The following is a 14,711-nucleotide window of genomic DNA, read 5'->3' on the forward strand; positions in this document are numbered from 1 at the left end:
ACAGAAAATTATTCAAGAAATTTTTTTTTAAAGATTTTATTTCTTTGTCTGACAGAGATCATAAGCAGGCAGAGAGGCAGGCAAAGAGGGGAAGGGAAGCAGGCTCCCTGCTGAACAGAGAGTCCGACACTGGGCTCGATCCCAGGACGCTGGATCATGACCTGAGCTGAAGGCAGAGGCTCTAACCCACTGAGCCACCCAGACGCCCCTCAAGAAATTTTTGAAGGGAAAAGTCATGAAAACATTTGCATGGATTCATTAAGTTTTCATCTTTATAGACCCTTGCAGTCATGCGGTGACATGAACAATTTTTATTTGACAGGCTTCATAAAAGTGCAACACCCCCGGCACGCTGTTTTTCTAGCTGCTAGTTGTTGGCTTATGTATTGATTTTCATCCCTTCCTTTGTGGTCACGTAACTGTAGGAACATCCTGCGGCAAAGATGGAAATAGTCCCTTTGGATTTCTTTACATAAGAGAACCTGTGCGTGAGGGTAAACCAAATTCTCAACTGGGGCTGATTTGCAGCAGTCACACCTGGGTGTGACCAGCTGTCATATCTAAAGGGTTAATACCAGGCAGAACAGACTTTCCAGGGCTGAGATACAGGCAGGTCTGGACCACAGTTGGTGCCTGTGCCTTACCAGTTGTTGAATGAATACCACACCTGCCTGCCAGTACACACACTTTATCTGGATACTTACTTACCTTTTACCTTTGTAAGTGTCAATTATGGCAACTTGGCTTATGTTGTCTTTCCCGGTGAAAACCGTATACACGCCATCTGCAGTGTTGTTGTACTGAAAAGATAGGTACAAGAAGAAATCACTTCTAGGACAAGCCATATTTTCCAAGTTATAAAATATGTAACTCGCTTTTGCGTTTTTCCAGATTCTGGTGGTTTGTAATTACATGGCTGGAAATACATATGCAATGAAGGTTTAACATTATTGGTCTCGAACATTTTAAAAAGATAGCATATAAAAGGAACCTAGGAAAAAGTGCTCGAGGTTGAGACAAAGGAAGGAAAACCTGTAGCAGAAGCTGACATGATCCAAACTGTAGTGCTCTTTGTCCTAGCTAAGCCGGTAAGGCAATTTTACCACTACTATCATACTGAGGTGAGGGGATATTAAAAAATATCTATGAGAACAAGGACAGACTTCTAGAGGTATTCCAAATGTCATGGTCTTTTTTTGTTCTTTCTAAATGCTATGATCTTTAATAAGTGGATACTAAAAATTAGGCCTACAAAATTAAAAAGAGAATTAGCAAGGAAAGAGTTATGAGTTTTTGAGTTTAAAAAAAAAAAGATACTAGCTGAATCTCTGATCCTTTTAAGGCTTTCTACATTCATATTTATTGACCTACAGCCTTGCAATCCTGAACACTAAAACTAAACAACAATGAATTGGAGAATATAACTAATACCACATATAGTGCCAAATAAGCCACAGTCAAAATTCCAACTCGATAGTTAGCTTGTCCTGTTTATAATTCAAAACCTTAAGCTATAAGTAAGTGCATTGCCTGGTTCGCTCTTTCTGTAATCTGCTGTTATTTCATGACAAACACATTAAAATAGGACATTGCTGATTCATCTGTCTCATTGCGTGCAAACTTAAATTTACATTAACACAAATCTGTAAGAGGTCTGAAGAAGGAGGAATGATAAGATGAATCCATTTAACACAAATAAAAACATAATTATTAAACTTGATTTTTTGAGAAGGGACATCAAAACCGAAAATAGAATTCAAAGCCTTATTGTGTATTTTATGACCTACTTTAGACAAATTGTGTATTTCTCCAAGAGTGGAAACCTAATTAAATCTCAGCTTCTTCATTTTAAATTTAATTGTTAAATTTAGATGAATTAAGTTTTCCAACCAGGAAAGCTGAAGCCATCTGAGACAGAGATGTTAAAAAATGAGGAAATTTATTCCCAGATCAGAAATCATGTAAACACACTAAATCATAAAACTATAAATTACCAATGCCATCATATTTATCCAATTAACGTATAAAATCAACATTCATATTTGAGCACTCACGGGATAAAACACACCAACTGTCGTAGAAATAGGATACGGAACTAAACTCAAGAACGGATCCGTATAGCCCCACAAGAACTCTTTCACCGTTCTTCTTTGAAACATAGCAGATTTTGACTTTTTGATAAGTGAATTGAGTACCACTTGAACAAATGCATTTGGATAGAGATGTGGTGCAGCCTACAAAGAAAAAAAAATCACTGCTTGAGACATCGATTTTAGCACCTATTTAGTACCTAACACATAGATGGATCCAATACTACAATTAAGTTCAATGGGGAAAAAAAATCTGACTGTATCTTTAAAATTATTACCCAATCTTGCCAGGACAAAAAAATGTAATTTGTCTAATCCCTAGATAATCACATTTCTCTGCCTCGGTGCCAGTCACAAGGAGACATTTAAAGTTAGACCTTTTTTTTTTTTTTTTAGTGATATACAACTTAAGTGGTCTTCTAATTCAGTTGTTCTGATTTTGTCTTCTTTCCAAATGACCTACACTCCATTCAAAATAATGACATAGGAATATATTTTTATAAAAATGACAAGAATATGGGGCGCCTGGGTGGCTCAGTGGCTTAAGCCTCTGCCTTCGGCTCAGGTCATGATCTCAGAGTCCTGGGATCGAGTCCCACATTGGGCTCTCTGCTCCGCAGGGAGCCTGCTTCCTTCTCACTCTCTCTGCCTGCCTCTCTGACTACTTGTGATCTCTGTCAAATAAATAAATAAAATCTTAAAAAAAAAATGACAAGAATATTATCTGATGATAGTTCTAATCATGAGACTAATGATAGTCGGTTCTAGAGTATTTCAAAACAAACAATTTGGTTATTTGTCTAGTCTACTCACAGCTACAGCCAGATTGAGAACGGTCAAAGTGTCATTCTCTGTTCCAACGGAAAGCGAAGGTTCGAAGATGGCACCATTGGGCTGGACAAAAGAGACTGTGTGGCTCTCGGAGTCGTGGGTTATATTATCTTTGGCTAGATAACGAACTCTGAAAAACAGAAATCAATAAAATTCAGAATAAATATCTCAAATGAATAGATCTCCACTGCCATCCACTCAGGTAACAAATAATTTTTGAGTATCTAGAATATGTCCAAAATTATGCTAACCAATTTGTTTAAAATTATAAATAAGCCAATGCTGGGTCTTGGGCAAAGAGAGAAAGGGACCTAAAATCTGCATACATGGGAAAGGTAATAGGTGTTGTTGTAAGAGTTTTCACAGAATCCGTGGGAAATAGATACAAATCCAGGTTTACGATGGTCATGGTGGGAGTTAGGGTCAAGGTAAGATTTGGTAGCAATTCCATGTAAGAGGTCTGACTGACAAACAGAAGTTAAATTAGGAGAAACAGGGTAAAAGCCACATCGTGTATTGTTAGAAATGCAAATTGTTGAATTTGGTTGGATTGCAGAGTGAGTAAGAATGGTGGGAAATAAAGCCAGCAAAATAAGTAAGATCTCAAACATAAAAGGGTTGCATCCTATCCTCTATTATTCAGCCTTTATCCTGAGGGTAAGGAAGAGAGCACAGAAAGTTTCCCCTAGGGGAATAGTAAGAATCCCTTTTCTTATATTAGAAAGAATGCTCAACGTATATAACCTGTCCAGCACTGGTGTTTCTATATTTTCCAGAACTTTCATGAGAATGAAAGATAACTAATGAAATAAATTTCCATATTACAGGCCAGTTCCCCTCCCCACTCCTGCCATGTATTAAATACTTATTAGTTCTAAGTTCCTGGCTGGAAAGAGTACCAATCACTTTTTAGGAACATGGTGAAGGCTGATTATTATAAAAAAAAAAAAAAATCTTGTGCAACTACAGGATATTTACTGAGACAAAATAAGTTACACATCATTCACTGCGTTACCATATATGTGAATGCCTATAAAGGAGATGAACAGATTGCTAAGGTAAAGATTGAAAACACATGGGACTAAAAAAATGTAAAACCAAAAGACACAACATTTCACTCAAGTATAATAAAAATGTAAATTCCTGGGGGCTCTTGGGTGGCTTAGTAGCTTGGGCACTGGACTCTTGATTTCGGCTGGTGTCATGGTCTCAGGGTGGTGGGATCTAGTCCCAGGTTGGGCTCCATGCTCAGCACGGAGTCCCCTCAAGATTCTTTCTCTTCCTCTCACCCTCTCCCTGTCCTTGCTCATGCACATGCATGTGCACTCTCTTACTCTCTAAATAAATAAATAATAGAATCTTTAAAACAAAAAAGAAGTAAATTTCTGTAGGGTTGAAATTAGGAGTGTTTTATATCCCCCAAGCACAGTGACTGGCACCTAGTGAGTTATATACATAATTTTTGGATGAATAAATTAAGTAAGGGATCACGTTTTTTCAAAAGAGTTCACAGTAAGATGGAGAGGTAATTTATTTATTTATTTATTTTAATTTATTTGACAGGCAGAGATCACAAGTAGGCAGAGAGGCAGGCAGAGAGAGAAGAGGAAGCAGGCTCCCCGCTGAGCAGAGAGCCCGATGTGGGGTTCCATCCCAGGACCCTGGGATCATGACCTGAGCCGAAGGCAGAGGCTTTAACCCACTGAGCCACACAGGTGCCCCGGTAATTTATTTTTAACATAATTTTGTCAAAGTCTTATTATTTATTCTTCTTGGAGTACTGTAGACACACCAGGAATATACAAATCTGAAACGGCAAACTGGACAGTCTATTACTAGTCAACTACTATTTTTTCTTACGTAATTGTATCTTAAAATTAGACAACCTGCTATTAACATTTAAAACTGAAGCACTTTAATTTTCAGGAAGACTTATGTATGTGTAATAACTGAAACAATAGCAACATCTGTGACCCAGATTCTAGCTTACTTAAGTTGTACTAACAATATTACACCAGTAGATGGCACTAAGAGAAAAAGCCTTCACAATGACGCCAGTGTTTAGAATGTACATTTAGAAAGAGAACGTTACCGCTCACTTCCTTTGTTTAAAAAATAGAATGTACACAGGTTTTGCAAAGTGTTAGTTAGTAAGGTCAAAGGGAGACATGTGCCTTAGATTTTGCTGCATATTGCTTTCCTTGTACTCCTGCCAGAGCAAAGTAACTTAAAAACAACAACAAAAAAAGCAGTAATGTTGGATCAGAGATTCTCAAGGAATTACTGAATCTTCATAGAGACGACGAAATTGCAGTATACATAATTTAGATCTCAATCCAGGCAATTTCTGCTTTGACCCATGTTATACCTTGTCAATCAAAGTTTCACCGAACTCGGGGGGCCTGGGTGGCTCGGTGGTTTAAGTCTCTGCCTTCGGCTCAGGTCATGATCCCAGGGTCCTGGGATGGAGCCCGGCATCAGGCTCTCTGCTCAGTGGGGAGCCTGTTTCTCCCTCTCTCTCTGCCTGCCTCTCTGCCTACTTGTGACCTCTCTGTCAAATAAATAAATTAAATATTTAAAAAAAAAAAGTTTCAGTGAACTCACTTTAGCAGACATGAGTCAAATGAGCCTATGGTTCTGAGGGAGGGAAATCCTACTTCTCTTCCAGTTTCAACTGCATTCAGGGTATAATTTATGTGAAGGCAAGTTCGCTTCAGCCTATTAGCTATTAGGAAGACTCTGAAATTATTAAGTTTTTCTGAAAGGTAACTGATTGTTTTCCCATTATTAAGGCATCCAAACACACTAACGGCTCCATTTTGGTGACATCATAAGACAGGATGATCCCTAGTTAATTAGAAATCCCTTTAATGATGTTATACAAATGGGAATTTATTGTTTATAAACTTTAGCGGCAAATCCAACTTCTCTAATTCAACCTTCCCCTCACTGCTTCTCCAAGTAAATCAAGTGTATCTAACCTTCCTGTTCCTTGGAAAGGTAGGCTAAAGTCTCTAAAAAGGGAGTATCAGAGCAGGACTTGGGCTGGATTCAGTATTATGTCTGTATTTCTCCACATGTTAAGCAATATCCTTAAAAATAGGAAACGTGACCCTCCCCAAAACAAAAATAAAACAGAAAAGGAGTTCTCAAATTCTAACAAATATCTGCTTTCCTCACATGTATTCAGTTCACTTGGGTTGTAATTTTCTTAATAATTTTTTCTTAGATTCTCAATAGTTCACACTGAATTCTAAATTTTCATAGGTATACATCATTGCTACAACATTTTTTTGGTGGGGGGACAAAATACTCGTATTAGGCTTTTGATAATGACATGAGAACTCTAAGACCATGAACAAAATGAAAACATTTTGCAAGGGGTTTTCTTGCAACAATGAAAACCAAGTGTTCTTCAAGAGCACTGTGATTAGTCACAGACATGTGCACAGAAACAAGAGGCTTGGGGACAATCGCTAGTACAGAAAAGTCACCAAGGCCTCAGCAGTGTATGTATCATACACTAGGGCAACAGGCACTACCTTCAAAATGGCTGTTATATTTTGAGTGGGAGTTGTCAATCTAAAAACATATAAATGTATAAAGAAATAAATTATGTAATTATAGACTATCTAAAACAGATATTAAAACTACCAATTATAAGAAATCATTGTAAATATGAAATTTTGTAATAATAATGGATCGTACTATATAACGATCCATTATAATTATATATATAATTAAATTATATATATAATTAAAGATAATTATATATAATTAAATTATATATATAATTAAAGATAATTATATATAATTAAATTATATATATAATTAAAGATAATTATATATAATTAAATTATATATATAATTAAAGATAATTATATATAATTATCTTTGAGGGGAAAAAAAATCACACATTGGTATAACGAATAATACAGTAGGACTTACCTAACTTCCCACATGGATATCATAAATGTATTCCCTATCCTTGGTGATGGTTAGTGCCTTTAGCACCTCAGTCCCTCCCCCCTTTCCCTTCCTTATAGTTGGAAAAACTACATAGTCTGTAATTTAAATAAGAAAAAAAAACCCATGCAAAAATCTATGAGTCACCAGTTCCTAGGTCTGTGAGAACATGGACACATCACTTCACTTCCTCTGGTGTCAGTTTTTTTTAGTTTACAAAATGAAAACTTCTGGCTAATCATTCCCCTCTAGTACCAATACCTGAAGATTCTATTCAAAAGTATGTTAAACTATTAGGGAATATAAGATATAGGCATAGCATCTTCAGTCTCAGTCCTGGAGAAAACAGAAGGATGAAACCACTGAATCGAAACAAACACCTGTCAGACTTGGAAATTAGTTTCGATAGAAATCCTTAGCAGATCCTGCAGTTATATAAAATCAGTTTAATGCTGTGATTTGCAAAATTGGATACGAACTGAAATCATCCGGAGAGTCTGCAAAACTCACTCCTGGGCTCCAACCCCAGAGTCTGCCTCATTTGACCTGGGGTGTGATCTGAGAGTTTGCATTTCTAACAAGTTCCCAGGGAAGGCTGATGCCATGAGGGGGCGAACCACACTTCGAGAACCACTGGTATAATGTATACAGTCAATTTTCCAATTTTAAAATACTCTGGTTTTAAGAATTCTCATAGATTTCTTGCTATTAAGCATGCATATTTCAGAGTTGCCAAGAGTATGTGTCTCAAGTGCGAAACGCCTGTAACTTCTTAAATGTAAGGCAGTTATTTGATGCCGCCAAATTTCTAATAAAATTTGTATTCCCTATAATCATTAAATCCTTAGATTAGGATTCTCTATAGGCAGAAACAAAATACTTCAATATATATTACTGGAAAAAATAATAAGTACATCTGAAAATGTCATTTTGCAAGTGAAATTCTTTTCAGAAATACAAATGGTCAAGGAAAGAATGCCACTTACTTGTGGGGACTCACCTGTATGTGTAAGGACCCCTTTGTTTGACCTTGATTTTGCTGCTGTTTGCAACCACTTCTTCTGGGTTTTGCACGTCAAAGATCCAAAACTGTCTGTAAACTTCTGTGCCTGTTTTAACCCAATTTTGAAAGGCAATTGTACCTTCTTCCAGTACAACTTGCTACAAAAAGGAAAACAAGTTTGTGTTATTTCTTTGTAATAAATATGGGTGGGCACTTCTGGGAGTTTAGAACTTTTGGTGAGCCACTGCAAGGACCAAGCTCAAGGACCTTATTCAAGAGAACTTTTGCAAACCTGTCATACGATTGCGACAGAAATGTTTTCAATAAATTATAGCAACCTCTTTTAGTCAACCTTTTATAAAGGCAATCAGTATGTGATACTGCAGACATGACTGGTGAATTAAGGCTAACAGTTGGCAAGGTTTACAGTGACCCTCTGGTAATATTGCAACAGTTAAACACAATTTATTAACAAATTTTATTAAACCTCTTCCAAAAAATTCCTATCAGCTTGAGCATTAACTTCTCTTCTGCCCTCAGACTGAGGAGACAAAACAGAAAAACAGAAAAATCTGGCAGTATTGAAAGCTTTGATTTTTCCTCAAAAGTTGTACACTTTGGAGGATGATCACTTAACATTTATTAAATTAAGGGGAAAAAAGGCTTCTCGATGAGAAACACAAATCTGACTTCTCTTCAAAATCTTCAATCCTGGGGCAACTGGGTGGCTTAGTCAATTAAGCATCCAAGTCTGGTTCAGGTCATGATTTCAGAGTAGTCAGATGGAGCCCTGAGCAGGGCTCCATGCCGGGTGTGGAGTCTGCTTAAGATTCTCTCTGTCCCTCCCCACGCCCCCATGCTTGCTCCCACATTTTCTCTCTCTCAAAATCCTTCTCAATCCCTAACTGAATATATTTGTGGTAACTGAAAAGGACATGTTTCCAAAAGCTGCAATAGTCTAATATTATTAAGTTACCACTTTTAGAATAAAAGGATGAAATAAGGAAGTTGTCTTATTATTTTTTTGTGGAATTCATTACAAAGCATCAATGCCCCATGTAGTGAGGCTAAATAAGTAGAAAAAGTACCAATGATGGAACCACAAAATCTATATTAGAAACCTGTTCCCTTGTTTTAAATGCCGTGGGACTGAGTAGAAAGTCACCAGACGCCTCAGGGTCAATTTTGTTACCTATTAATTGAGGGAGTAATAGATGCTCTCCCAGTATCTGTCCATGGCTTCCACTCTCTGAGTAAGTCTGTAAAGCTATGGTAACCAGCGCAAACAAAGGTGATTTGATATTTCCAGTTAAGTACCTTGGGAAGAATGCCCAGAATGAAACTCCATCTTTGTGCTTGAGGAAGAGGAAGAAAAGTATTTCACAGAAAATGCGCCCAAACAAACCCATGAATACAGAACAATGTGACCTGTTCATTTCCCTTACCAGGAAGCATCAATTCATAAAACGATGAATTGGGAATGGACACTGAACATTATCACATTTTCTAGGTGAGCTCTCTGAGGCTCTGAGGACCTATGTGGCTGGCCCATGGGCACTCTAAGAGCAGCAGAACCATCATGAAAATACTGGTCTCTGACTCTTAGACTAGTCCTCTTTTACACTGTGCTATTACTATCTTTTTTCCCCCCTGTTACCTCTGCACTTAGTTGGAAGAAGTCAAGCTAAGTTTCATATCTTCAGGATAGATTACTTATTGCTTAATGCAGAGAATAAGGAAATTCCTTAGAGAAGAACAGGGCACCAAGCTAAAATGCTATTACAAAACCCCACGCTGTTGCAATGCGTTTTCACTGGGCTCACTGGAGCTGCTAAAACGATGTGAGACCATTATTTTTGCAACCACTGGCCCTTGAAAACTTTTTATTAGCTCCCCAAAAGTCTTCTTTCCAATGCAAACAAGCTCAATATTAAGACAGAGTTACAAGCAGACGAAGTCTTATGGCTATTCTAAATGTAAAGGTATTTGATGAGGGTTTTGAAACTGACAGCTAGGATAATATACCAATTTCACAAGCCTGTATGAGGGAAAGAACACATGAACATAGGCACTACACTCTTGCACTGTAAGAATCTCCAGGACTAATGCAATAGCAATTATTTATCATATAACTCTTAAGGCACACATTTTACTTTAGTTCTTAATGAAAGAAACTCAATAAATGTTGAAATTGAATTGAAAAGGAACTGTGACGGAAGGTACTTGGCAGGACAGAAAACCTCCCTAACCCTAAGGTGTGTGCATTTAAAATCCAAAGGCTGTCAGTGTTATCATGCCTTTCTTCTAAAGGCCAGGAATCATTCTGCCTTATTTGTTGATGGGGAGGTATTTTTCTTAAATGGGCAAGTTGACACACAAAAATTGAAATGAACACATTGAATTATCAGCTGTTAGAAGTAGGGTCATCTAACCCCATCTCTGATTTTTTTTCAGTGATAGAAATGAGTTCTGGAGAAAGTCTCCATTTCTAGATTTCCCCCTCTAGAAACGAGTTCTGAGACTGTTATGTGACAGTTTAGTAGCAGGTAATAGAGAAATCAGTTCTTACTCCAATCTTGTGTAGTTTCCATAATTCACAGTTTGATCAGAGACAATGAGAAAAAATATTGAAACAGTCAAAATAGGGATGCATTTCTTCCGGTCATAAGACTACTGTATGTATTAGAAAATAGTACAGCCACTCCTTGAGTACCAAGACCGAATATGCCACAAGTTCCTCTAATTTTAAGAGGAACAAAGAATATTATGAATGACTTTTAAGTTGGATTTGGGCTATCTAGCCAATTTTGCAAATCTCTCAGTATATTTAAAGTACGGAGTCAATGAAATGGGGTACATGAGAAAATAATATAAGGTCCTCTCACTTGGCTGACATGTCCATCAGTATCTGTTCCTGACCTTAAGCACACAGTCTACTATCTCCAGTCCTGACTGGACTCCAACCTGATGACTCTCCTATGGCAAGGACACCAGCTGCATTGAAAGCTATAGACATTGTAACTTCTATTTTGCTACATTAATTTGAAAGCAGATGTTTGGAACAGCGGTGTCTTCCACCTAGTTACATACCCACTGGATCATTGCTGTTGCAGGAAAACTGCTCATCACCACTGAGGGCAACTTTGGTATCATTATTAAAATGCCCTTGATATCCTCCTATGCGTGGAGTAGGTAGGGTACCAATGTACCCAATGTTGTCCCAATTCTGAAGGATCTCATAAACTGCTAAGAGAATTATGTGTAGCAGAATTTAGTCTATGACTTAGTTTCCCATATCCTCACCCTGAACAAGCATAGTGGCTTCTTCCAACAAAACAGAGTGAAATATTTAAGAATAACACTAGATCCTATGGGGTTCGTCCCCAGTTTGGTCCTGTGCAAACCACTCAAACTGAGGCAGGTTATTTAATGTCTGTCGAGTTTGTAATGTCAGTTTATCTGTAAAATAGGGATAAAAAATAGTATTAGGTTGAACCACATAAAATTAGCATTTTTGAAACTCAACATAAGTTGAATATGGTTTAATGGAATATTTAGCCTCCTAGTTGTAGAGATTAATAAATGTGAGCACTTCGAACAGTGTTTGCACATAGCTAGCAACATTCAATAAATCTTAGCTATTATTCTCATACAAATCCTATCCACCCTTTGGGGGGAGAATTCTAACATCATTTAGTCTCTAGACTGCTTGAATTGTTTCATTCATAGCATTTTCTGTTTCAACCAGTCATGTGGCGATAACTCACATAGTATTCTCTGGCACTTTTTTTCCTGCTATTTAGTCATTTTAAAATTTATTCTCACCGCAGTGACATTAAAACTTCCTTAAAATGCAGAAACATACTGAAAATAGTCTTCACCCTCCCCATTCACTACCACAATTTGTTCCGTTTAGGACTACTTACAAGCCATTTCCTCACGTGCAAAAAAATTTGTGCACACGTGTGCATGTGTGCGCGCGCACACTAACCACCCACACTGAATTATGGGATTAGTGGTAGTTGTGCTGACAGGCAAAGAAGAGCTTCAGCCTCAAATCATCCATTAAAACCCAGCATAAGATTTGTTGAAACCCAGGAAATTAGCCTCCAAAAACTGATGTGAGAACTTAATATGGGAGGCTGTACATTCAGCTGAGTACCAATTATGCTGATACACTGATACAACTTGGATGGGAGGATGAAAATCATACATACATACCTGCTATTTCTTGAAACACTGGTGTTAAGTAATTTTATTACTGCAGTTCAAATGAAAAATATATGTAGTGTTTAATCCATTTTTACACCTCTAATTTAAAATTTACTTTATACTGTTTGATGTTCATGTTTATGTTCTCATATATTGTCGTTAACATAAAACAATTCCTGCAAATCATTTTTTCATACCTGGAAACACTATAAGATGGTATTATAGAATATAAATATTATATTATTTAAAATATGGACTATCACATCAAATCTGGGCTATTTTAATAAATAATTATCATTTCAATTTATTTTATCTGAAGGCATGTCTTACAAGCGACCAAAAGATTGTTCTTTTCAAGAATAGGGGAAAGAAATGACAGTGTAATTGACTGATGGTATAATTTAACATTAGTCTTTTAGGAGGAAAGAAAAGGAAGCTTTAATTTCCTTCTTGGTGTTCTATACTTATTATGATAGGGCAATTAAGATTTATTTAAAATTACCAATGTTACACAAATATTTATCAAGTGCTATTAACAAGATCAAGTAACCAATTATCTTTTGTAAATGTTGGCAGAACTTTGACCTTTTTCCAAAGTGCTGTGGTAGTTTCCACATTTGTGACGGCTCATGCCATTGACTTTGTCTAGCTATGTAAGACTGCAGAAACCTGCTGACTCCACAGAACTTTCTTAGCAATCAGAGTCAGAAGTACTGGTAAGAAAGTATTCAGCTGTAATCTGTAAAGAGCATGATGTCCCTAGAAAACAACCCTTAGAAAGTAAGTAGAATGAATGTTTTGTGTATACATACATGCACACACATATATATAAAAGAAGTCAAATTTCTGGACTATTTTAGACTATTTCAAGTGCTGACTGGGTGCTGTCTTCTGTGATATCATTTAAATCTAAATCATTTAAATCTAAATGATATCAATCTAAATCATTTAAATCTAAATGATATCACAGAAGACAGCACCCAGTTCCAACTCCACTTTATAAATGAGATAACACCACAGGGTGATTTTCTGACCTTTTTCAAGTAAACACTTCATTTTTTTTTAAAGGGTGCTTGTATGCAGGTAACAACTTGCCCAATTTGCTATTAGTCAATTAAATGAAGAAAGTAATCGTCAGTGAGTTTCAGTAGCAAACAATAACCAGAACTAAAACATTCATATGTTTGCAAAATAAGAGCTTTAACCTAAGTGCTCCTGAGGCAGGGGGTCTTAAAGGCACTGGGCTCCATGGGTTTACACATAATTCAGAGATTTGACTTCTACTCTGTGTCAGCAGATACATGTTGCAATCTTATTTTTATTTTTTGTTTATTTATTTTTAAAAGATTTTATTTATTTATTTGACAGACAGAGATCACAAGTAGGCAGAGAGGGAGGTGGGGGTGGGGTGGAGGTGAAGCAGGCTCCCTGCCAAGCAGAGAGCCCGACGCGGGGCTCAATCCCAGGACCCGGGGCCATGACCGGAGCTGCAGGCAGAGGCTGCACCCAATGAGCCACCCAGGCGCCCCTGCAATCTTATTTTTAGAACAGTTTTTGTAAACTGAAGAAAAAAGAAACAGCCTAGTATAATGAAAGAAAAAGTCCCGGCATCTTTATAGGACTAAAATTGACAAGATCAACGTGGCTATATGGAGATCTGGGAGAAAATCAGGCTTAGTCTTAAATATATTAGAGATTCTGACCCCTGAAGGGATTCTAATGGTTCGTCTTCGTCTACGGACATGTGGCAGGCATACAATATAAACCATCAGGAAATTTTTGGAACTGTTTTGTGCTTCTTTCTCCTTCTAGGTTCTAGATCCGTACTCTCCCACCATGTCTTGTGAAAGGTTGCACATTCAACCCTTACTTCAAAAACAAGAAGAGAAAGTCCTCCATTTCTTTGCTGCATTTCCCATGCTAAATTTGTTATCCTACCCTACTGAATTTATACATTCATTAACCTTAGTGACCATGTTCTAACAATTATTTTCATCGGCCTGAGAGCATTTGATTTTCTCTTTCCTTGAGTGCTGCCCCCCCAACTTCCAAATTAATTACTCTTTTGTTTTTATTTCTTCACATAAAATCATTTGTTTTTGTCTTCTTACCTCTGAATTATGCATAAAACTTGTAGTGATCTCTCTGCTTTTTTGTCTCTATACTCAAGTTCTTGAGAAAGCGTATCGACTGTTTAGTTTTATCTGTAATCTCTACAGCAATGATCAATCCGAGTTCTGACCTTTGAAATACACACTGATATTCTCATCAAAACACTCACAAAACTTCAGTCTTTTTTTTTCCTCCCATAGCACATCTTTCCCAATAGCACAGCAGGACAACTTGAAGTATTTTTACCCTCTTTCCTAATTTAGTTCCATATCCAAACTGCACCACACTCCATCACCCATTTTTTTTTTTCCTATGTACTCTACCATGTGAGCCCAGAGCACCTTTGCGGTATCATGTGCAGACTGTGCAGAGATCTTGCTAAACGAGACTCTTAAGTTTCTCCCTGAAAGTGGCTACGTCCTACATAGGCTTTCCTTGTTCTCCTGTTTTTGGCCTCCTCACTCTTCAGCCCTTTCTACGGCAGGATCACAGTGCAC

At 37.2% G+C, this 14,711-nt stretch overlaps 1 protein-coding gene across 3 annotated transcripts in view; it reads right to left on the minus strand.

The window, feature by feature from the left end:
- CD36 (CD36 molecule) overlaps positions 1 to 14,711 on the minus strand; it is a 44,588-nt gene that overhangs the window by 12,823 nt on the left and 17,054 nt on the right. For all 3 annotated transcript variants that reach the window (XM_046020393.1, XM_046020390.1, XM_046020391.1), the window contains 4 exons: positions 7,888 to 8,048; positions 2,904 to 3,051; positions 2,055 to 2,234; positions 709 to 800 (listed from right to left, as the gene is read on the minus strand). In XM_046020393.1, the coding sequence (XP_045876349.1) occupies positions 709 to 800; positions 2,055 to 2,234; positions 2,904 to 3,051; positions 7,888 to 8,048 (581 nt within the window). The remainder of the gene's footprint in view (positions 1 to 708; positions 801 to 2,054; positions 2,235 to 2,903; positions 3,052 to 7,887; positions 8,049 to 14,711) is intronic.

This window comes from Meles meles, chromosome 10 (genome assembly GCF_922984935.1).
Source record: "Meles meles chromosome 10, mMelMel3.1 paternal haplotype, whole genome shotgun sequence".
NCBI lineage: Eukaryota > Metazoa > Chordata > Mammalia > Carnivora > Mustelidae > Meles > Meles meles.